Raw genomic sequence first — 24477 nt, forward strand, 5'->3', positions numbered from 1 at the left:
AAAATACTTGGAGCTCCAGAGAGTGACTTGTATTGTTTACCTTCCTCAGCGGGTGTCATGCCAAATGGATAGAGGTTTTAATCTAGTCAGAGAATGTCTTGTCTACATCACAAGTAGTATCAACTGATTCTGCTATCTTACCTGTTATGGCTTCATTAGGGGGGCCCACCACACCTCTCTGGACCCCAACTCCCCCCCTCAGAGTAACACTCCGGGAACGCCGCCCTCCTACAAACTGCCCCCGCTACTGGGGTCCTACGAGGTCAGGGATGATTTCCCTCTCCGGAAGACTGGTGAGTGGATGCACTCTGCGTGTGTGTGTGGTTGCAGGTCTGCATTACTTTAAGGCACCTACCCATGTCTGACAGTGGGTATGTGTGTACATTTTAGTGTTTCTCCTTTGCTGGTATGAGTCAGAATGAGTCATCGCAGCAGTGTTGGTGAAGACTGGTGGGCAATAGCGACACACTCACTCACGTAAATAATTAAGCCCACCCACAGACAAGCCAATGGAGTGGGGTGGTTACTAAATGGAGGTTGCCAATGAACGTGTTTTAGTCCAGCAGTAAGCTTAATCTGGGTCTTGAGAAGCTGACCCATGACACATGCTTAAATATATGCTTGCTGTGGATCTAGATGTAATTGTATTGCGTGTTGTTGTTTGGTATTGTTTCCATAGACTTGTTAGCTTGTTCTTGTTCTTAGACTTGTGACTGAAAGGTATAACTCTGAGTGTGTGCATTCTCCTTACTTCAGCCTCTCTGATCGTCCTCACCCCAAACATTTTGATTTCTAATAAAATGAAAGCCATACTAAAGCCCATGATGTTATCAGGGCTAAAAGTCTTAGCTGGTCTACATAGGTGGGTGGAGTGTGTGACGTCCAGTGGAAAGCACCGCTATTGGAGGCTAATTAAATTAAACCCGGGGCTTTTGCTTAATTGCCCCAATTCCTGTTTTTTCCCATCCCTCCTTATTGGTTTATTTGGATCCCCATTAGCTTTTGCCAAAGCAGCAGGTATTCTTCCTGGGGTCCAATCCCTCTGTTTTTATTTACTTCCATTCGTCTAATTTGGTCTGTCGTTCATTGCATCAACAATGGGCTGAAAAAGCAGTTGTGTGAAGGAGGGGTTAGTTGCAAATGGACATTTATTTCAGTCTTGGTGCCCCCAGTCAATAAACTGTATAAATAGCCCCATTTGTAGCTGTCCATAGTAGTTTTGAATAGACTCTGTATGAGCTGTTGCTCGTTTATGGTTTCTGTTGTAGATCTTTTTCATTTAAACTCAGCTCTCTTTCTCTCGCGCGCTCTCTCTCCTATCGCTCTCCTATCTCTCTCCTATCGCTCTCCTATCTCTCTCCGACAGCCTCCGAGCCCAATCTGAAGGTGCGTTCGCGGTTAAAACAGAAGGTAGCTGAGAGGCGGAGCAGTCCTCTGCTGAGGAGGAAGGACGGGACAGTGATCAGCACCTTCAAAAAGAGAGCCATCGAGATCTCTGGTGAGAGCGCACACACACACCATGCATTTACACTCTCATCCATCATGCATTTACATACTCGCATACAAATACATTGTACACTCTTTAACTGGAATTCCACACCCTGTGCCATTTCATAGTTGTAAACCAACCCCAGTGAGAAGCATCCGCTTGGGTGAACCATAAACCATCTAAAATACCACCCTACTTAACATAAAACAGTCATTTCAACTCTGGCCTGATGGTAAAAGTAGACATCCGGCGGTGCCGCGGCACTCTACACCTCAAGCTCATTTCCCAGAAGGACCTAGTTACATAACCCACTTAGCCAGGTTGGCTATATACACATGCCACATATGCTAGGTTTAAGGGTTTGCCCTATTAGCCAGTTTCCATGTCATGGGCAACTACTATGTAAACATAGGAGATCGTATAAATGCTGGTTGTTCTCGAGACCACAACAGAAGCTATGCTTATAGAGGCTTTTGATTTAACTCGCCCGTTTCATCTGCTAATGAAAGCAGAAGCTTTTCTGGGACAAAATATAGGGACTTATTGGAGGCAAACAAAAATAGCAGGGACTATAGAGTAGGATGTAGATTAATACATAAGGCTTGAATAGGACAAAAGGGGATGGGTTTGGGGTGGCGGGGGTTAGCTGGCAGTGGAGCAGGGAAAAGGGGAACAGGGTTTTTGGGAAAGTTCGGATTAGGACTTAGAATGTTGGCCTCTTGAAACAGTCACAGAAATGTCGGGAAGTCCTTTTTCCTAATTCTCTGATTCCATGTATATGTCACCAATGATGGTCTATTCTGTTTCTACCTTTCTGTATACTCATAGAAAACAGCCTGATAAAACCTAGACATTAATCTTCACATTTGTACAGTTTGATGCAAGATTGGAGAAAAGCCGTACCACAAGGGTTTTGGCGGTGGTGTCTGTCTGCCTGGGATGCTGGGTTGGTTCTGTCTCTGAGTGGCCTGTTCCATTGTCATTGCAGTGTCCTCCATGTGCAGCAGTGCCCCTGGCTCCGGGCCCAGCTCGCCCAACAGCTCCAACAGCGCCATCGCAGAGAACGGCTCCAGCGGCTCTGTCCCCAACATTCACGCAGAGGTAAGAGCGGGGAGGGCTGCGGGAGGATGCTAGGGGGGCCTCGCCTCTGCAAAATATAATTCTACAGGCCTCCCGGGTGGCGCAGTGGTTAAGAGCGCTGTACTGCAGTGCCAGCTGTGCAACCAGAGACTCTGGGTTCGCGCCCAGGCTCTGTCGTAACCGGCCGTGACCGGGAGGTCCGTGGGGCGACGCACAATTGGCCTAGTGTCGTCCGGGTTAGGGAGGGTTTGGCCGGTAGGGATATCCTTGTCTCATTGCGCACCAGCAACTCCTGTGGCGGGCCGGGTGCAGTGCGCGCTAACCAAGGTTGCCAGGTGCACAGTGTTTCCTCCGACACATTGGTGCGGCTGGCTTCCGGGTTGGATGCGCGCTGTGTTAAGAAGCAGTGCGGCTTGGATTGTGTATAAGAGGACGCATGACTTTCAACCTTAATCTCTCCTGAGCCCGTACGGGAGTTGTAGCGATGATAGTAGCTACTTAAACAATTGGATACCACGAAATTGGGGAGAAAAAAGGGTCAAATTCAACACACAAAAATAAAATGTGTGTGTATATATATATATATATATATATATAATTCTACCTTCTATGGAACTTTATAACCCCTGAAATATTTACATTTACATTTAAGTCATTTAGCAGACGCTCTTATCCAGAGCGACTTACAAATTGGTGCATTCACCTTATGACATCCAGTGGAACAGCCACTTTACAATAGTGCATCTAAATCTTTTAAGGGGGGCGTGAGAAGGATTACTTTATCCTATCCTAGGTATTCCTTAAAGAGGTGGGGTTTCAGGTGTCTCCGGAAGGTGGTGATTGACTCCGCTGTCCTGGCGTCGTGAGGGAGTTTGTTCCACCATTGGGGGAATGTGTGTTGCTGTTTGTCTGTGATGCATTTTTATAACACCATGGAAAATCCATGACCTACTGCTGTGGTACCAGGGACCAACAGAGTGCATGCTTTATAAAATGTCTCATCACATTAGAAGCATTGGTATAAAAAGTGTTGAAAGACAGATGCAAATGGAACCCATTCTGATTGGGAAAGGGGGATACTTAGTCAGTTGTACAACTGAATGCCTTCAACTGAATGGTGACTTCCACATTTAATCCAACCTCTCTGAATCAGAGAGGTGCGGGGGGCTGCCATAATTGACATCCACGTCGTCAGTGCCCGGGGAACAGTGGGTTAACTGCCTTGCTCAGGCGCAGAACGACAGATTAAAACCTTGTCAGCTTGGGGATTCAATTGGCTACCTGGTGACTTGGTTTAGTTTTTATCAACCCTGCTGTTAGTTATAGATCAAATGCAATGGGGACTTATGGGGAGTGTTACATGACTAGGTAGACTGTTCTTTAGGGCTAATAGTAGCTTATTCTTTACGCTTGTATGGTCATTGTGCTTGGCTGAATTGTAAACTAGGGCGAGAGGATAGCAGCTGAGTGCAGTGAATAAGGCCTGAAAATAAGCTTTGGTAGACTGGGGGGGGTTGGTCTGATGCACACTGAGCATCAAGTGGCCCCAGGAACATCTTAACCTTGGGAGCGAGAGAGATGACGAGGGGATGTAGGTGGGAGAGAGAGCGAGCCATAGCATTCTGAATGACTCCTATCCTCCATTTTGATAATAAAACCTGATCCATTGTTAATTTTGTAAGACAAGATAAATATAGGCCTAGCTGCCTTAGCTATTTCATCGCAGAACATACTGTAAGTTCACTGATCAGAACTACCAGTTCTTGTCCCTGGGACTTGAGTTTTTCCTGGTAGTCAGGCTACTTACAGAATAGCTGTAGCTGGAACACTATAGTTCTCAGGTACTCTCTTACTCTCCATATCTACCTCTTCAAATATATGTTTTTAGAAGACCTGTGTTTTAATGGATAAATGTGTTTTCTATTTGGTAGAACAGGATTGATGATTTGAATTCAAATGAGCATTTGTCCTCTCATTCAGACCGCTCTCTCAACACTCAATTTACAGCCATCTTCCCCCTGCCATTTTATAACACCCAAAAATACTTCCTCTCTCTTCTCTCCAAAAGTAGGGCAACAAAAGTAAAAAGCATTAGTCAATCTCCGAGACCATTTATTTTCCCTACCCTCCCTCCCTGAAAATACTTGATTACTGCCATTCTCTCGAAGCGGAGAAACAGTCGACCGCTGATGACATAAGTGCCTTGTTAGCCTGCTGTGTGCAACTTTCCAAAATAGCCACCCCCATCAAGAACGTTATTGCGTCATCGCCACCCCAGCAGATCCGGGCCAATAAATGGTCAGACGCACACAAAAAGGAGAGCGTGACATTGTTTTAACAACAAATAGGGCAGTTTGCCATGGATCAACACCTTATTTGGGATGCATGGTGACTCCCCCCTTATTTTCCCTGTTTCAAGATTCTGTTGAGTCAGTCTTCCCCTAATAATGTCATTATCAGTGAGAACGTGTGAAGAAGGCTGACACCCGCTGGGGGGTTCTTAAAAATAGAAGGGCCCTTGAAGGCAGGGAGAAATATGGTTGTGTTCAAATACCCAAAAAGCATTCTATTTAGAACACAATATGGTTATGTGAAAATAAAGTAAAATGTGTGATTTCAAACATTTAAAAAAATCACGTTTGACAACAGCTGATAATTAAATTCTAGGATGTAATACTCATTTCATATTTTTGTAGAGTAGAAATCGCTGCACACTATTGAGGAAGAGTGTTGTCTCTTTTGCGTTCACGTGTGTTTGACAACAGCTGATAATCAGAATATGGCATACTAAAATGAACAACTGGCAGTGAACAAGTGCGATTGCACATTAGATGATGCCTTCTCATAATGGATGATTAGTATGTTGATATTTGTTGCTTATGGCATACGTTCTAAATTGTATGTAGTACTATTAGTACACAGTATGTATTTTTAGTAAGTAGTAGGCAAGACAGATTTCGGACACAGCCTACAGTATGTGGGGTTTCTGTACAGTGTTAGGCAGGTGAAGTCTAAATGGCAAGTAAGAAAAGCTGAAATGGTACTAGCTAGCACACCTGCACAAACATCAAATAACAGCCGTTTGTTCAAAGTGAACTGGAAGCCTCGGCGGCCTCTGGAGAGAAACATATTGTGCAAGCTGAAAGAATGAGTCACACTACGGTTAGAGCTCCTGTCCTATCTGTTTATACTGCAGAGGGTCAGATAGAGCACAAGATGGATTCCTTTCTTCCCCTCTCGTTGTTGCTAGGGTAGATTAAATATACATGCACTGATGGGATGTTTTAGTGAGCTGGAAGACTTCACTCTCTCGCTCCCTCTCTCTGGAAAACACCCCTGCTGGTTGTCTCTCTTGCTCCTCTTCTGTTCGCTCCCTCTCTCTGGAAAACACCCCTGCTGGTTGTCTCTTCTTGCTCCTCTTCTGGTTGTCTCTCTTGCTCCTCTTCCTCTCTCTGGAAAACACCCCTGCTGGTTGTCTCTCTTGCTCCTCTTCTGTTCGCTCCCTCTCTCTGGAAAACACCCCTGCTGGTTGTCTCTCTTGCTCCTCTTCTGTTCCCTCTCTCTCTCTGGAAAACACCCCTGCTGGTTGTCTCTCTTGCTCCTCTTCTGTTCCCTCCCTCTCTCTGGAAAACACCCCTGCTGGTTGTCTCTCTTGCTCCTCTTCTGTTCGCTCCTCTCTCTGGAAAACACCCCTGCTGGTTGTCTCTCTTGCTCCTCTTCTGTTCGCTCCCTCTCTCTGGAAAACACCCCTGCTGGTTGTCTCTCTTGCTCCTCTTCTGTTCCCTCTCTCTGGAAAACATCTGGAAAACACCCCTGCTGGTTTCTCTCTTGCTCCTCTTCTGTTCCCTCTCTCTATCTGGAAAACACCCCTGCTGGTTGTCTCTCTTTGTTCCCTCCTCTTCTGTTCTTGCTCCTCTTCCTCCTCTCTCTGGAAAAAACACCCCTGCTGGTCTCTCTTTCCTCTTCTTGCTCCTCTTCTGTTCCCTCTCTCTCTCTGGAAAACACCCCTGCTGGTTGTCTCTCTTGCTCCTCTTCTGTTCGCTCTCTCTCGCCCTTTTCCCTTTCACACGCTCTCTCTCACTCAATCACTTTTTCCTCCCTCTTTTCTGTACAGCAGCTGCGGTCCCTCCACCAGACCCTTAACGCCGATGGGACAGTCAGTCCGCTGAGCCTCTACACATCCCCCTCGCTGCCCAACATCTCCCTGGGCCTACCAGCCAACTCGCACCTCACCGTGAGTACTGGACTGAAATTCTGAACAACACAAACTAGGGATAGGCATGAGTACTCAAATGGATGTAAAAACTCCATCTTTAACCAGAGATCAAAATGTTGTCTAGAAGACCATGTTAATTTGCTTTGACTCTAGTTCCATTTGTACATGTGCATTTGCGTGGCACAACAAAAAGAAAACCAAGCCAAGCATCACAGTTCTTCTCCCTAAATTCCCTTTCCCCTCCGTGTCTCACTCACTCAATTGCGTTCCGACCGCTCCCTCTATACACACACACACACACACACACACGCGCTCCCGTTAGGCCTATTAAAAACGTATCTAACTGATGGGATACACAAGCTTCATTCCTTGCCAAATGACGACAGTTTTATCACAAATTCTTAATGGACTGCTTGGCTGAAGTAGGGAAATATGTTACAACAACGAGCGCTGCAGTTTTGGAAAGATTGTGTCCTGTCTATTTTCCACTTATGCTACTTTGAACTAGTAGTGCCATTTAGAATTGGTTAGCCTAGGCTATAGCCGCCCTAAACATTTTTATCAGAATCATTAAGCCTAAGCCTACTCACCAAACAGATGTCATGGCTGTAATTCATCCCCATGCAGAGTTCAATGTGGAATTGTTAATCCATTTGGAAAATACCAAAGAACAGGCTGAATAAACACATTTGAATGTCTGTATATCGAAAAGAAGACAGATTTTGTTTTGTAACCCTGAAATTGAGCCCCGTTCCAAATTATCACTCAAAGAATAATTTCCAGACGTGAGGTGCATATCACTTTTTTTCATTTTGAACAATATTCTGTTATGTATTATTTAGTTATTTTACATGTTTTTTTTCTTTTACAATAAAATAGGTATCTTGATTTGTTCGGGAAATAAGAGCATTTTGCCTGCTAAATTAACAAAACAATGCTTTGTCATTGCACAGACATAGGCTTCTACAAGCAAGCGCAACTGCTGAGGTTGATGCCTTTGTGAAGATTGTGTTCCACGATATAATATAACCAGTTGATATTACGGTTTCAATAAATTCACTTTAAATAGCACTTTATTGTCTGAAAAAAATACACACACAGTTGAAGTCGGAAGTTTACATACCTTAGCCAAGTACATTTAAACTCAGTTTAAAAGTGAATGCACCAATTTGTAAGTCGCTCTGGATAAGAGCGTCTGCTAAATGACTTAAATGTAAATGTTAACAGTCTGATGGCCTTGAGATAGAAGCTGTTTTTCAGTCTCTCGGTCCCAGCTTTGATGCACCTGTACTGACCTCGCCTTCTGGATGATAGCGGGGTGAACAGGCAGTGGCTCGGGTGGTTGATGTCCTTGATGATCTTTATGGCCTTCCTGTAACATCGGGTGGTGTCCTGGAGGGCAGGTCGTTTGCCCCCGGTGATGCGTTGTGCAGACCTCACTACCCTCTGGAGAGCCTTACGGTTGAGGGCGGAGCAGTTGCCGTACCAGGTATACAGCCCGCCAGGATGCTCTCGATTGTGCATCTGTAGAAGTTTGAGTGCTTTTGGTGACAAGCCAAATTTCTTCAGCCTCCTGAGGTTGAAGAGGCGCTGCTGCGCCTTCTTCACGATGCTGTCTGTGTGAGTGGACCAATTCAGTTTGTCTGTGATGTGTATGCCGAGGAACATAAAACTTGCTACCCTCTCCACTACTGTTCCATCGACGTGGATAGGGGGGTGTTCCCTCTGCTGTTTCCTGAAGTGCACAATCATCTCCTTAGTTTTGTTGACGTTGAGTGTGAGGTTATTTTCCTGACACCACACTCCGAGGGCCCTCACCACCTCCCTGTAGGCCGTCTCGTCGTTGTTGGTAATCAAGCCAACCACTGTTGTGTCGTCCGCAAACTTGATGATTGAGTTGGAGGCGTGCGTGCGTGGCCACGCAGTCGTGGGTGAACAGGGAGTACAGGAGAGGGCTCAGAACGCACCCTTGTGGGGCCCCAGTGTTGAGGATCAGCGGGGAGGAGATGTTGTTGCCTACCCTCACCACTTGGGGGCGGCCCGTCAGGAAGTCCAGTACCCAGTTGCACAGGGTGGGGTCGAGACCCAGGGTCTCGAGCTTGATGACGAGCTTGGAGGGTACTATGGTATTGAATGCCGAGCTGTAGTCGATGAACAGCATTCTCACATAGGTATTCCTCTTGTCCAGATGGGTTAGGGCAGTGTGGTTGAGATTGCATCGTCTGTGGACCTATTTGGGCGGTAAGCAAATTGGAGTGGGTCTAGGGTGTCAGGTAGGGTGGAGGTGATATGGTCATTGACTAGTCTCTCAAAGCACTTCATGATGACGGAAGTGAGTGCTACGGGCAGTAGTCGTTTAGCTCAGCAAATTCCCTGTCTTAGGTCAGTTAGGATCACCACTTTAATTTTAAGAATATGAAATGTCAGAGTTAGTTGAGAATGATTAATAGTTGAGAATGATTTTCATTCAGCTTGTATTTCTTTCATCACATTTCCAGTGGGTCTGACGTTTACATACACTCAATTAGTATTTGGTAGCATTGCCTTTAAATTGTTTAACTTGGGTCAAACGTTCTGGGTAGCCTTCCACAAGCTTCCCACAATACATTGGGTGAATTTTGGCCCATTCCTCCTGACAGAGCTGGTGTAACTGAGTCAGGTTTGTAGGCCTCCTTGCTCGCCCACAAATCTTCTATAGGATTGAGGTTGGGGCTTTGATGGCCACTCCAATACCTTGACTTTGTTGTCCTTAAGCCATTTTGCCACAACTTTGAAAGTATGCTTGGGGTCATTGTCCATTTGGAAGAGCCATTTGCGATAAGTTTTAACCTCCTGACTGATGTTGCTTCAATATTTCCACAGAATTGTCCTCCCTCATGATGCCATCTATTTTGTGAAGTGCACCAGTCCCTCCTGCAGAAAAGCACCCCCACAACATGATGCTGCCACCCCCGTGCTTCACGGTTGGGATTGTGTTCTTCGGCTTGAAAGCCCCCCCCCCCGTTCCTCCATTATGGCCAAACGGTTCTATTTTTGTTTCACCAGACCAGAGGACATTTCTTCAAATGGTACGATCTTTGTCCCCATGTGCAGTTGCAAACCGTAGTCTGGCTTTTTTATGGCGGTTTTGGAGCAGTGGCTTCTTCCTTGCTGAGTGGCCTTTCAGGATATGTCGATATGGGACTCGTTTTACTGTTTATATAGATACTTTTGTGCCGGTTTCCTCCAGCATCTTCACAAGGTCCTTTCCTGTTGTTCTGGGATTGATTTGTACTTTTCACATCAAAGTACGTTCATCTCTAGGAGACAGAACACGTCTCCTTCCTGAGAGGTATGATGGCTGTGGTCCCATGGTGTTTATACTTGCGTACTATTGTTTGTACAGATGAATGTGGTACCATCAGGCATTTGGAAATTGCTCCCAAGGATGAAGCAGACTTGTGGAGGTCCACAATTTTGTTTCTGAGGTCTTAGCGGATTTCTTTTGATTTCCCCATGATGTCAAGCAAAGAGGCACTGAGTTTGAAGGTTGGCCTTGAAATACATCCACAGGTACACCTCCAATTGATTCAAATGATGTCAATTAGCCTATCAGAAGCTTCTAAAGCCATGGCATTGTTTTCCAAGTTGTTTAAAGGCACAGTCAACTTAGTGTATGAACCTTTTGACCCACTGGAATTGTGATACAGTGAAATAATCTGTCTGTAAACAATTGCTAGAAAAATTACTTGTGTCATGCACAAAGTAGATGTCGTAACCGACTTGCCAAAACTATAGTTTGTTCTCAAAAAATGTGTGGAGTGGTTGAAAAACAAGTTTTAATGACTCCAACCTAAGTGTATGTAAACTTCAACTGTATATGTATGTATGTGTGTGTGAGGCAATTTAGCAATTTAGGATTCGTTATCTGTAATGGTTATAATACATTAGCCAAAGCTGCTGTTAGGTTCTAATTAAACAGAGTAAAAAAACTCTCGGACAACTATGATAAGCTCAAACCAAGTTTATTCACACACACACACACACACACACACACACACACACACACACACACAGTGGGGCAAAAAATTATTTAGTCAGCCACCAATTGTGCAAGTTCTCCCACTTAAAAATATGAGAGTCCTGTAATTTGCATCATAGGTACACTTCAACTATGACTGACAAAATGACAAAAAAAATCCAGAAAATCACATTGTAGGATTTTTAATGAATTTATTTGCAAATTATGGTGGAAAATAAGTATTTGGTCAATAACAAACAAGCAAGATTTCTGGCTCTCACAGACCTGTAACTTCTTCTTTAAGAGGCTCCTCTATTTGTTACCTGTATTAATGGCACCTGTTTGAACTTGTTATCAGTATAAAAGACACCTGTCCACAACCTCAAACAGTCACACTCCAAACTCCACTAGGGCCAAGACCAAAGAGCTGTCAAAGGACACCAGAAACAAAATTGTAGACCTGCACCAGGCTGGGAAGACTGAATCTGCAATAGGTAAGCAGCTTGGTTTGAAGAAATCAACTGTGGGAGCAATTATTAGGAAATGGAAGACATACAAGACCACTGATAATCTCCCTCGATCTGGGGCTCCATGCAAGATCTCACCCCGTGGGGTCAAAATGATCACAAGAACGGTGAGCATTAATCCCGGAACCACACGGGGGACCTAGTGAATGACCTGCAGAGAGCTGGGACCAAAGTAACAAAGCCTACCATCAGTAACACTACGCCGCCAGGGACTCAAATCCTGCAGTGCCAGACGTGTCCCCCTGCTTAAGCCAGTACATGTCCAGGCCCGTCTGAAGTTTGCTAGAGAGCATTTGGATGATCCAGAAGAAGATTGGGAGAATGTCGTATGGTCAGATGAAACCAAAATATAACTTTTTGGTAAAAACTCAACTCGTTGTGTTTGGAGGACAAAGAATGCTGAGTTGCATCCCAAGAACACCATACCTACTGTGAAGCATGGGGGTGGAAACATCATGCTTTTGGGCTGCTTTTCTGCAAAGGGACCAGGACGACTGATCCGTGTAAAGGAAAGAATGAATGGGGCCATGTATCGTGAGAACCTCCCATCAGCAAGGGCATTGAAGATGAAACGTGGCTGGGTCTTTCAGCATGACAATGATCCCAAATACACCGCCCGGGCAACAAAGGAGTGGCTTCGTAAGAAGCATTTCAAGGTCCTGGAGTGGCCTAGCCAGTCTCCAGATCTCAACCCCATAGAAAATCCTTGGAGGGAGTTGAAAGTCCGTGTTGCCCAGCAACAGCCCCAAAGCATCACTGCTCTAGAGGAGATCTGCATGGAGGAATGGGCCAAAATACCAGCAACAGTGTGTGTGAGAACCTTGTTAAGTCTTACAGAAAACGTTTGACCCCTGTCATTGCCAACAAAGGGTATATAACAAAGTATTGAGTATACTTATTTTCCACCATAATTTGCAAATAAATTTATAAAAAATCCTACAATGTGATTTTCTGGATTTGTTTTGTCGGTCATAGTTGAAGTATACCTATGATGCAAATTACAGGACTCATCTTTTTAAGTGGGAGAACTTGCACAATTGGTGGCTGACTAAATACTGTTTTGCCCCACTGTACACACACACACACACACACACACACACACACACACACTCCAATATAGGTGAAGTCTGCTCCTTCCCTCTAAACATTACATATTTATTGCTAGGCAGGAAGTTGAGTGATGTGGGTAATAAACTGTTCCTTCTCCCTGACCTCAACCCCCATTCCTCACTAATCTACAGCTCTCCACCCTTACCAATGACCACAACTACGTGATTGCCTTTTCTTAACTCAGCACATTCCAAGCCCCTAGCTCATATCCAACCTTACATTCCTCCTACAGATGACCATTAACTTCTGCTGTAACAACCAAACTGTGGCCCTTCTCCTTTCCATGGGATACTTGATGATTAACAATATTTCAAGTTTAGAAGTCAGAACCTGTCACTGTTGGCATAAAGATAAATGTGCAAATTTTTTCCAAGTGCTGGCCTTGTTCTAAAATGGGCTTCTTAAATGTTTTTTTCAAATACTCGTAAAAAAAACACTCAACCTGCTCCATTCCACTGAGTTGAGTTAAAATAGAAACCAGCACACACTCCCCTGAACCATAGTTGCCCTCTAATGTAGACAGTCTGACTTAGTTAACCCCCCTTCCATCCTCAGGCCAATCAGAAGCTGTTGCAGGAGGCGGAGAGGCAGGCCATCCAAACCATGCGTCAGGGTGGGGCTCTGACGGGCAAGTTTGTCAGCACCTCGTCCCTGCCGGCATCATGCCTGCCACCTGGGATGCAACACGACTTAGACTCCACCCAGGCCCCCAACAGCCACAGCAGTCACTCCTCCCTACTGCAACACGTCCTCCTGCTGGAGCAGGCCCGCCAGCAGAGTGCCCTCCTCTCAGGTACATCTACCAACATATATTTATACTCTTACATCCCTGCCAGCAGAGCGTTCTACTTGCAGATAAATATAGATAAATACATACTGCCTCTTCTGAAACACATCTCTCTGACTCTTCCTCCCTCCAGTCCCCATGTACGGTCAGTCGCCGTTGGTGACGGGGGACCGGGTGTCCAACAGTATGCGCACGGTGAACAAGCTACCACGCCACCGGCCCCTGAGCCGCACACAGTCTGCACCCCTCCCCCAGAGCCCCCAGGCCCTGCAGCAGCTCGTCATGCAACAGCAGCACCAGCACTTCCTGGAGAAGCAGAAGCAGTACCAGCTCAACAAGGTAGGGGGCACCGCAAGAAACACTACAGTATTAGAGGTTATGGTTGTGTTTGCAGGTAAAAAAAAGTGTTGTATGCCATTTGCTGGACTGGGGGGTGTAGTATACTCTACATGTGGCAGCAGTGCTTAACCCCTTATCTGTCAACCACACCAGATTCTGTCAAAAGGGGTGGAGCTTCCTCGCCAACCGCCCACCCACCCCGAGGAGACTGAGGAGGAGCTCACAGAGACGCAGGAGATGCAGGAGGAGGGGGCAGGGTCTGAGCGTCTGGGGGAGGGGCGTCCTCAGGAGCAGAAGCTCCAGAAGGAAGAGTCGGGGGAGACGTCACCCCCTTCAGAACGCCTGCTGACCCCCCTGAAGGGCGAGAGCACAGAGAGCGACCTGGAGGAAGAGGATGATGAAGACGAGGCTATCGAGCTGAGGGAGTGTGATGAGGAGGGCGTACCTTACGGCCAAGTAAATACTGAATTTTTTTATATGAATTTTGCATTTAATTGAACTTTGATAGGGAAAAACAAAATGTATTGCCTTGCAAGTTTAACACTAATTAAGATGACTTTCTGTAAGAAAATCAGAGAAACAATAAGAGGTGCAAATTGTTTATTTATAAACTATGAGTTTTGTCTTTCCCTGTAATATGATTAATTCTGCTGAAATCAAATCAAATTTTATTGGTGTTATAGCGGGTGCAACGAAATGTTTGTTACTTGATCCAAACAGTGCAGTAAAAATATTCAGACCCCTTTCGTTGTTGAACTTCCCAAATCTGTTCCGGTGACGTCTGTCTGTGATTACTAACCTTGTGACTTGATTCGTCATTGTACCTCTTATAATGGGCTATTTATGACTTGAAACTGTCTAGAATGACCAATCACTCCAGGGAGGGTTGTAGATTGCAGAAATTACCTACCAAAAGATCGGTAGCAAAGGCTATGCAGTTGAAAAGGTAGGAACGTCACCATTAGCGATGTGGCTACATAATTGGCGTTCACACCCAGTTCGAGTGATGGGTTGAATTTTACGGGGGCCTGGTGATTTAGAAAAGGGTATCCCCTCTCGGAGGGCAGAGTGGCTGCGCTGTGCGAGGCATCGTCGTCATAGCTCCCTACAGACGAGCGAGAGCCTTAATTCCCACCCACCTGTGAGTCATCCATTGCACTTAGCAGGAAATAAAGGAACAAGCTCTCGAGAATGAATCGCCTGCAGTTCTTTCACAAATTACCAAGAGGATAAGAAGCTCCAGTTAAAAGTTGTGAAACAAAAGTTGCAAAGGGGCAAGTGGCCTATTTAAAAAAAATATATCTATCTATCACCAAGATCATTTTGAATTTGGGTTTAGCTGTCATTGCCTGAGACAGAGCTACTCTACTCAGTAGTTGATGACATGCATTTGGATCCTCATCATCGCCTCATACTCTTTTGAGGACCTAAACATTATAGTATAATACAGTAAATGGCCACAGTTGGCTATGTTGCTGTTGGTTACCATATTTGGCTCTAAATTATGGTCATTGACAGCAATTAATACGTAATGTTAAAAAGAGGGGGGAAAAGAATGGACAAGTTTTGTGGTCACGTTCCTCTAAGAAATGCTGTTTGTGCGTTGGAGGGAGGAAGAACCAATTCAGCGAGGGAGATTATAAAATAAACCTCTCTCTCCTACTCCCACACACCATTGAGAAAAAATATCAGAGGAGAGAAAAGCATCAGAATTCAGGCTGCGTCTTCTCCCCCACAACGCGCGCTCACACACCCTCCCTCCCCTGCCCTTGCTGCTTTTTTTTCTTCATTTCAGTGAATGGACTCATCTGTGACTCATCTCTCCTTGGTGAATCATTCCCCTCTCGCTCCCACCCTCACCCTTCTCCCCCCTCTCATCACCATACCAGCCCTTTTCCCCCCTGCACTTTATACCAATTCACCTCCCACCAGGGAGCTATGCTGCTGCAGTACTATTTCTGTTGTGACGGGCTAGGGGGATAGAGGAGTTTTTAGGGTATGGGGGGCATAGGGAGGGAGGGAGTGTATGCAGTCATTCTGTAGAGACAACAACCTCAAACCTATTTTGGCATTCGAGTCAGTGACACGGAAGGGCCCCTCCCCCACCCCCTCCCTGCACACACACACACCGCCTCCCCGCTGAACTTTTTTCCCTCTGACTCTGCTCTACTTGTCTGCTGTGATGCCTTGAATACAAATGGATCTGAGCCGCCCTGTGCAATGGAAAGAGAAAAGACAGTGAGAGAGACGCATAAGAGATCCCGCATTGCCTTAGGATCTCTCGTTTAAAAAGGGGTTAGCAAGGTGTGGGCCTGCCGGACCTGTGTGTGTCCGCGAGTGTAAACTCAGCTCCCATCTCAAGGTCTTGAAACAAACCGTCCGCAGTTTGAAAAAAAAGATGCATAAGAACCGTGAACCTTGTCATTTGATCTCTGTTAGGAGCATCTGTCGCATTAGTTTTTTCCTAGAGCTCACACAGCTCCTGTCTGGATGTGTAGTGCTTCTCCCATTGACAGAAAGCAGAGCCCTGTTAGCTCAGCCACTGTTTACAGCTGGGGAATTGTCAGAGTAGTCTTTTGGTTGTTGGAAAGGCTCGGTCCTTGTCCTGCCCTGCCTTTTGAGGCTCGTATGGGGATATGTGTTTGCCTTTTGGGTTTCTACCCAGGGCCCATATTTAGTCTATAACCGGCTTAATTTAGCTCCACCTCCCTCCCATTTTCCCCTCGATCCATTGGCCTGAGGTGGCAGATTCAGTTTGCAGCTATTGTGAAATGTCACTTCTCAAGGTTGCAGTATTTCTATCTGATGTAAATGATGAAAGACAGAGCTGGTTTTCTTTACTAAGTCCATCCCCTCACACTGAAGTCCAGGCAGTGTCTCATGATGAAAGACATTATTCAAAGCTTTAGTTGGTATTAAACATTTATGTTATTTTGTCCCCGATTTTCCAACCAGCATCACCTGCAACAGCTCAATGTGTTCCAGGCGTCCCTGTCCATTTCGGGCATGCCCCACAGACCTCTGGGAAGGGCCCAGTCCTCCCCTGCCACTGCCAGCATCAAGGGGGCTCCCATGGGTGAGGTCCCCATCAAGCACCTCTTCACTACAGGTACGCTTCTTTGGTTTTTGGAACAGATGACAGGACCCATTGAACAATATGAAAAAAACTGCCTCAACTTAGTTATCTATCTGAATCTCTATTTTTTTGTCATAGTGGTAGATAGTAGAGCTTATGTGGCAATGAATCCCCATTAAACTCTAGCGAAAGCCATTGGCCTTAGAAAAGACACTTTCAGAAAACAAACAATCGTCTAGCCAGTCCATGATCAAATGGCCTTGCAGGATAGGATGTGTTGACTAAGTCAGTGGTTCCCAAACTGTGGGGCGTGGCGAGGGGTCGGCAGGTACTCAGTCCGGCTTTCAACTTACTCTTGAAAGTTCTAATAGTAGAATGCACAAGGTGTAATTTGGAAATTGGGTGGTGTATCATTAGTTCCTCTTGTCATGTCAGTCATTGTATACCTTAGAGCTATTTATAACTTTATAACAACTTTGGTTGTCAGAAATGTCCAGATCAACTAGCACATGTCGGCTAATGTTTTTTTTAGGCCATATTATTTTAATTGTTTTAGTCACTCAAATATCACGAATACTCATTAGACATGGAACATTGAATACAATTGCCCAAAACATAGCTTTAAAACTGAAATAGTCTTTGCAACCAATAGCAGAAGGTGTAGAATTGCAGGAAATAAGCTTTAAATAGACATGGTTGTGTGCACATGCAGGGGGGGCACGGTATGTTCCCCAATGCTAGAAGGGGGGGGCCCCCCCCTGAGTGAAAAAGTTTAGGAACCCGTGTACTAAGTGAGTTCTATAAGGGCTGAGGCAAGCAGCCTGCCTGGATGTAATTATTTCAGCAGAGAAAATAATAATAGCGAGAGCCTGCAGGGTTGGATCTGATGAAACCAGGATGGCAGGATGACATTGAGCCATCCTCCACCATGGAATCATTAACATCTCCAACAGTCCTAACATGAAAAAATCCATTAGAGATGATGGTCTTATTATGCTCTGACCTGCTGGGTAATGGGGTTATGAGCAGTGTGGTCACCATTTGTTCTGAGAGAGAAGTTGAAGAGGTTGCCCTGTGGTTGGTCTTCTTCCTGCCTTGAAAAGCTACATTTTCTCCTTTTCATCTTTCTCTCTCTCTCTCCTCACTCACGCCATCCCTTTCTTTCCATCTTTCTCTTGCACTCTTTCTCTCCCTCTCCTATCATCTCAGGGTTGGTGTACGACACCTTTATGCTGAAGCACCAGTGTATGTGTGGGAACACCCACATCCACCCAGAGCACGCAGGCCGCATCCAGAGTGTGTGGTCCCGGCTGCAGGAGACTGGGCTCCTGGGCCGCTGTGAGGTGAGGGCTCCCTGCACACTACGGCTAGAATGGCGACCAGCTCCGTTCCATATTTCCAAAGAGAATTTCTTCTCAGTAACTTAAACAAGAGTGGTAGCTACAGTGGGGAGAACAAGTATTTGATACACTGCCAATTTTGCAGGTTTTCCTACTTACAAAGCATGTAGAGGTCTGTAATTTTTTTAATCATAGGTACACTTCAACTGTGAAAGAAGGAATCTAAAACAAAAATCCAGAAAATCACATTGTATGATTTTTAAGTAATTTAATTAAAATTGTATTGCATGACATATTGCATAAGTATTTGATCACCTACCAACCAGTAAGAATTCCGGCTCTCACAGACCTGTTAGGTTTTCTTTAAGAAGCCCGCCTGTTCTCCACTCGTTACCTGTATAAAAGACACCTGTCCACACATTCAATCAAACAGACTCCAACCTGTCCACAATGGCCATGACCAGAAAGCTGTGTAAGGACATCAGGGATAAAATTGTAGGCCTACACAAGGATGGGATGGGCTACAGGACAATAGGCAAGCAGCTTGGTGAGAAGGCAACAACTGTTGGCGCAATTATTAGAAAATGGAAGAAGTTCAAGATGACTGTCAATCACCCTTGGTCTGGGGCGCCATGCAAGATCTCATCTCGTGGTGCATCAATGATCATAGGAAGGTGAGGGATCAGCTCAGAACTACACGGCAGGACCTGGTCAATGACCTGAAGAGAGCTGGAACCACAGTCTCAAAGAAAACCATTAGTAACACACTACGCAGTCATGGATTAAAATGCAGCGCACGCAAGGTCCCCCTGCTCAAGCCAGCGCATGTTCAGGCCCGTCTGACGTTTGCCAATGACCATCTGGATGATCCAGAGGAGGAATGGGAGAAGGTCATGTGGTCTGATGAGACAAAAAAAAGAGCCTTTTGGTCTAAAATCCACTCGCTGTGTTTGGAGGAAGGATGAGTACAACCCCAAGAACACCATCCCAACCGTGAAGCATGGAGGTGGAAACATCATTCTTTAGAGATGCTTTTCTGCAAAGGGGACAGGATGACTGCACCGTATTGAGGGGAGGATGGATGGATGGGGCCATGTATCGCAAGATCTTGGCCAACAACCTCCTTCCCTCAGTAAGAACATTGAAGATGGGTCGTGGCTGGGTCTTCCAGCATGACAACGACCCGAAACACACAGCCAGGGCAACTAAGGAGTAGCTCCGTAAGAAGCATCTCAAGGTCCTGGAGTGGCCTAGCCAGTCTCTAGACCTGAACCCAATAGAAAATCTTTGGAGGGAGCTGAAAGTACGTTTTGCCCAGCGACAGCCCCGAAACCTGAAGGATTTGGAGAAGGTCTGTATGGAGGAGTGGACCAAAATCCCTGCTGCAGTGTGTGTGCAAACCTGGTCAAGAACTACAGGAAACGTATGATCTCTGTAATTGCAAACAAAGGTTTCTGTACCAAATATTAACTTCTGCTTTTCTGATGTATCACATACTTATGTCATGCAATAAAATGCAAATTAATTTCTTAAAAAGCATACAATGTGGTTTTCTGGAGTTTTGTTTTAGCTTCTGTCTCTCACAGTTGAAGTGTACCTATGGTAAAAATTACAGACCTCTACATGCTTTGTAAGTAGGAAAACCTGCAAAATCGGCAGTGTATCAAATGCTTGTTCTCCCCACTGTTTTTGTGGAAATGAGAATGACCTTTATCCATTATTAGTTCAAGTTCATTTTAAAAATCACTTCCCAATTAGCAATACAACATAACCCTGAATGAAATTGATGTATTGTGTGCTACGTGCGTTTTTCTTTACCGTGTACAGAGGATTCGGGGGAGGAAGGCCACGTTGGATGAGATCCAGACTGTGCATTCAGAATACCACACCCTGCTGTATGGCACAAGTCCCCTCAACAGACAGAAACTAGACAGCAAGAAGCTCTTAGGTGCCTAACCTCATCTCTTCATGTCTTTACTCCTCAGATATATTTGTGTGCGTGTGTTTCCCTAGCCATTTTGCTCGAATGGTGGAAACAAGATTTGCCCCAAGCATCCTTGAAAGTAGTGACTGCCCCTCCCCTCCATCCACCCACACACTCACACGCAGTCAGGTGGATTGTTTGAAGGCTTAGCTCCCCTGACAGGCGCAGGGGGGATATTTTTAGACCTGCTGGTCGAGGGGAAAGGGCCCCAGACGCCCGTCCACCCCCGTCTGGGTGACTCATAGCTAGGCTGGGTCTCATCGAAGGGGGGATGACTGGATCAGCTGCAAAACAGCACTGCAGTGACTGAGCCGTCGTGTTCACTCTGTGCAGTGCTGAGCAGAACAGGACTTGCAGACATCGATGGTTAAAAAAAAAACAATTATATAGTGCATTCGGAAAGTATTCAGACCCCTTGACTTATTCCACAATATGCAATGTTACAGCCGTATTCTAAAATGGATTTTAAAAGCTTTTCATCAATCTACACACAATACTCCATAAGGAAATGTTTGCAAATGTATTTAAAAAAAAAGATACCTTGTTTACATAAGTATTCAGAGCCTTTGCTATGAGACTCAATTGAGCTCAGGTGCATCCTGTTTCCATTGTTCATCCTTGATGTTTCTACAACTTGGACAGAGCCCACCTGTGGTAAATTCAATTGATTGGACATAATTTGTAAAGGCACACACCTGTCTATATAAAGTCCCATATTTGACAGTGCATGTCAGCAAAAGCCAAGCCATGAGGTCGAAGGAAGCTCCAAGAGAGGATTGTGACGACGCACACATCTGGGGAAGGGTATCAAAAAATGTCTGCAGCATTGAAGGTCCCCAAGAGAATACAGTGGCCTGCATCATTCTTAGATGGAAGACGTTTGGAACCACCAAGACTCTTCAAGTGCTGGCCACCCGGCAATCGGCGAAGAAGTGCCTTGGTCAGGGAGGTGAACAAGAACCCGATGGTCACTCTGACAGAGCTCCAGAGTTCTTCTGTGGAGGTGGGAGAAACTTCCAGAAGGACAACCATCTCTGCAGCACTCCACATGTCCAATCAGCACTCCACCAATCAGGCCTTTATGGTAGAGAGGCCAGACTGAAGCGCCTCCTCAGTAAAAGGCACATGATGAAGGATGAATGGAGTGAAGTACAGAGATCATTTGATGAAAACCTGCTCAGGATCTGACTGGGGTGATGGTTCACCTTCCAACAGGACAACGACCCTAAGGACACCACCAAGATAACGCCGCAGTGACTTTGGGACAAGTCACTGAATGTCCTTGAGTGGCCCAGCCAGAGCCCGAACTTGAACATCTCTGGAGAGACCTGACAATAGCTGTGCAGCGACGTTCCCCATCCAACCTGACAGAGCTTGTGAGGATCTGAAGAGAAGAATGGGAGAAACTCCTCAAATACATGTGTGCCAAGCTTGTAGCGTCATACTCAAGGCTGTAATCTTTGACAAAGGTGCTTCAACTAAGTACTAAGTAAAGGGTTTGAATACTTATGTAAACGTGATGTTTTAAAAAAAATACATTTTCAAAAATGTCATTATGGGGGTATTGTGTGTAGCTTGATAAAGAAAAAAGATTTTAATCAATTTTAGAATTAGGCTTTAACAAAATGTTGAAAAAGTCGGTGTCTGAATACTTTCCGAATGCACTGTATCCCAAGCATCTTGGGAAAAGAACTCCCTGCTTGGAAGGCTAAAAGGTGTGTGATAAAATGTTGAAATATAGCTAAATAGTGTTTAACTTGTGTAAACTACAACCTAATCTTTGTTCCCTGATTGGCTCCTTAAGGTCCAATCAGTCAGAAGATGTATGCTGTGTTGCCCTGTGGAGGCATTGGGGTGAGTGTTCCATCCATCCATTTATAATGGAGTTACATTTGCATTTTATTTAGAGGTAGAGATTTGACAAGACAGTATCAGAAAGTCATGCAGTTTAATTGTAGGATATTCATTCAACAAAAGCAGCACAAAGCTGAGCATTACATCACCTACAGAAGTGTCATCATGTTATCATTGTTAAAAGAACAGTAGCAGGGTGGGGATGAGTGTGTTCTCTATTGCCCTCTGCAGGTGGACAGTGACACTGTGTGGAACGAGATGCACTCCTCGGGCGCTGTCAGAATGGCTGTTGGCTGCGTCATCGAGCTGGCTTTCAAAGTGGCCGCCGGGGAACTGAAGGTAACATTACCAGCCTCTCTCCGTTCCACTACTGTTTGATTGAAAGTTGTCAGGGGCAACCTTTCACCTTAATTTAAAACAAACCATATGTAATAATCATGTACTATATATACCCTGTGGGTTTTTTCATGGGTGGACACTGTAGTACCCTGATCAATAAGCACTTAATCACTTGATTTTGATGATGGAAAGGCCTACTCAACATTCTCACAAACTGTTTCTCTCTCTTCTCTCCGTTTCAGAACGGTTTTGCTGTGGTGCGTCCACCAGGCCATCACGCTGAGGAATCCACTGCCATGTGAGTACACCCAGGGAATCATGGGTAGAGCCAGGGCAGGGGAGTGGCTAGGGGGCTTCAAGAGAGTTGGTTTCAGTTCCATAGAGACGTGGCCTGTGCGACGGTTGATACAATAATTGGTACAAACGTCTCTTGAGTAGCTACTGGGCAGTCCCCTTCAACAATCTCCCTGTCTCTGCTGATAAAAGAAAAATGGACATCTTTTATGTCTGTCTTTGTCTGCAGGGGCTTCTGCTTCTTCAACTCAGTGGCCATCACAGCCAAGCTGCTACAGCAGAAACTAGGAGTGAGCAAGATCCTCATCGTGGACTGGGTGAGTGGGGTCGTATGTTGTTAGCGATGCCCTTTATGTGCTAGTGTTGTCATGATACCAAAATATATATATATATATACCATACGTTATGTGATCAATGCAGGTCATGTATTATTATTCACATATCCATTCTCTGTGTCCAGGACATTCACCATGGTAACGGGACACAGCAGGCTTTTTACAACGACCCCAATGTACTTTACATTTCCATGCATCGCTACGACGATGGAAACTTCTTCCCCGGCAGTGGGGCTCCTGAAGAGGTGGGGGTTGGACCTGGTGTTGGCTTCAACACAAACATCGCTTGGACAGGGGGCGTAGAACCGCCCATGGGTGACGTGGAGTACCTGACTGCCTTCAGGTGAACAGACGGTTGTTGGTCATTAGCTGAACGAGCAGCAACATTGGCACTGATCTTTCATTCATATGAACAGGCTCTGCTTATTTAGCAGATGGTCTGGAAATGTAAGAAATTAAAATGTCGCTCTCCATCTTGTCTGTTAAACAGGACGGTGGTGATGCCCATAGCCAACGAGTTCTCCCCTGACGTGGTCCTAGTGTCCGCTGGGTTTGATGCCGTGGAGGGCCACCAGTCCCCTCTGGGAGGATACAACGTCACTGCTAAATGTAAGTTTAACATTACTCCGTCTTTACGTGTCAGTTTTTCTGCCAAGCCTTTTCCATAGTTTGTGCTTTTATAGGAGGGTCCTCCAGCTAATTGTATATACACTACTACCCCCTGCTGGTAGAATAGTACTTAACCACTAGAAGAAAAGCCAGAGACTCCATAGGAATATTGAAGTACGTCAATTATTTCCTATCATAAGGGGCCTTTACTTCATAAACCTGTACAAAACTATAATTCCCGTGCAGACCTCTCCTATTTACATCAATTCATGATTTACTCAGATTATACTCAGTACAGGGTCAGTACAGTGTTGAACCATCCTCAGGTTTCAGCCACCTCACCAAGCAGCTGATGAAGCTGGCAGGGGGACGTGTGGTCCTGGCGCTAGAAGGAGGTCATGACCTCACGGCCATCTGTGACGCCTCCGAGTCCTGCGTGGCGGCCCTGCTCGGCGATGAGGTATGACATCATCTGCTATAGGAGGGGAGAGTGGCGTGATGTCACACACTACATGTCATTTGGTAGAGATGGATGTAATTGTTCAGAGGAAATTCTTTGTTTTTACATCCCAATCTGTTGATCGCTCTCCCTCCCTCCACACTCTCTCTCGCACACGCTGTCTCACGCTCTCTGTCAGTTGGACCCCCTGCCACAGGCTGTCCTGCAACAGAAGCCCTGTCCAAAAGCTGCTGCCTCTCTGGAGAGGGTCATCGAGATACAGAGTGAGTTAGTTTGCTAAAATCAAATTTATCATTGTGTTTTTCCTGCACATATGCACTTAGTTGTGTTTGCATCATGTGTATCACGTCACCCTTAAAACTGACACGACTCTCTCTCTCCCTTATCTTTCTCTCCCTGCAGGTAAACACTGGAGCTCTCTCCAAAGGTTGGCTCCCACGGTGGGCCAGTCCTTAATGGATGCCCAGCGGAGAGAGAAGGACGAGGCCGACACGGTCACCGCCATGGCATCGCTTACCGTGGATACTGAGCAGGCCGCCGCTTCCACCCTCTCCACGGAGACCAGCAGGTAAACACCTGCACTATTCACTCTTTTGGTGATTTTATGTGCTTTTGGAATGGCTGTTTTTAAGATATCA

At 45.6% G+C, this 24477-nt stretch overlaps 1 protein-coding gene across 5 annotated transcripts in view; it reads left to right on the plus strand.

The window, feature by feature from the left end:
• hdac5 (histone deacetylase 5) overlaps positions 1 to 24477 on the plus strand; it is an 86781-nt gene that overhangs the window by 55913 nt on the left and 6391 nt on the right. For 3 of the 5 annotated variants that reach the window (XM_052491072.1, XM_052491073.1, XM_035747639.2), the window contains 19 exons: positions 160 to 293; positions 1367 to 1498; positions 2478 to 2590; positions 6684 to 6803; positions 12978 to 13215; positions 13343 to 13548; positions 13702 to 14004; positions 16504 to 16657; positions 17834 to 17967; positions 19792 to 19912; positions 21753 to 21802; positions 22034 to 22141; positions 22384 to 22439; positions 22665 to 22752; positions 22896 to 23113; positions 23261 to 23379; positions 23706 to 23839; positions 24018 to 24102; positions 24242 to 24407. In XM_052491072.1, coding sequence (XP_052347032.1) covers positions 160 to 293; positions 1367 to 1498; positions 2478 to 2590; positions 6684 to 6803; positions 12978 to 13215; positions 13343 to 13548; positions 13702 to 14004; positions 16504 to 16657; positions 17834 to 17967; positions 19792 to 19912; positions 21753 to 21802; positions 22034 to 22141; positions 22384 to 22439; positions 22665 to 22752; positions 22896 to 23113; positions 23261 to 23379; positions 23706 to 23839; positions 24018 to 24102; positions 24242 to 24407 — 2679 coding nt within the window. The remainder of the gene's footprint in view (positions 1 to 159; positions 294 to 1366; positions 1499 to 2477; positions 2591 to 6683; positions 6804 to 12977; positions 13216 to 13342; positions 13549 to 13701; positions 14005 to 16503; positions 16658 to 17833; positions 17968 to 19791; positions 19913 to 21752; positions 21803 to 22033; positions 22142 to 22383; positions 22440 to 22664; positions 22753 to 22895; positions 23114 to 23260; positions 23380 to 23705; positions 23840 to 24017; positions 24103 to 24241; positions 24408 to 24477) is intronic. The other 2 variants (XM_035747640.2, XM_052491071.1) reach the window with 2 other exon arrangements.

Source organism: Oncorhynchus keta, chromosome 32 (genome assembly GCF_023373465.1).
Source record: "Oncorhynchus keta strain PuntledgeMale-10-30-2019 chromosome 32, Oket_V2, whole genome shotgun sequence".
Taxonomy (NCBI): Eukaryota; Metazoa; Chordata; class Actinopteri; order Salmoniformes; family Salmonidae; genus Oncorhynchus; species Oncorhynchus keta.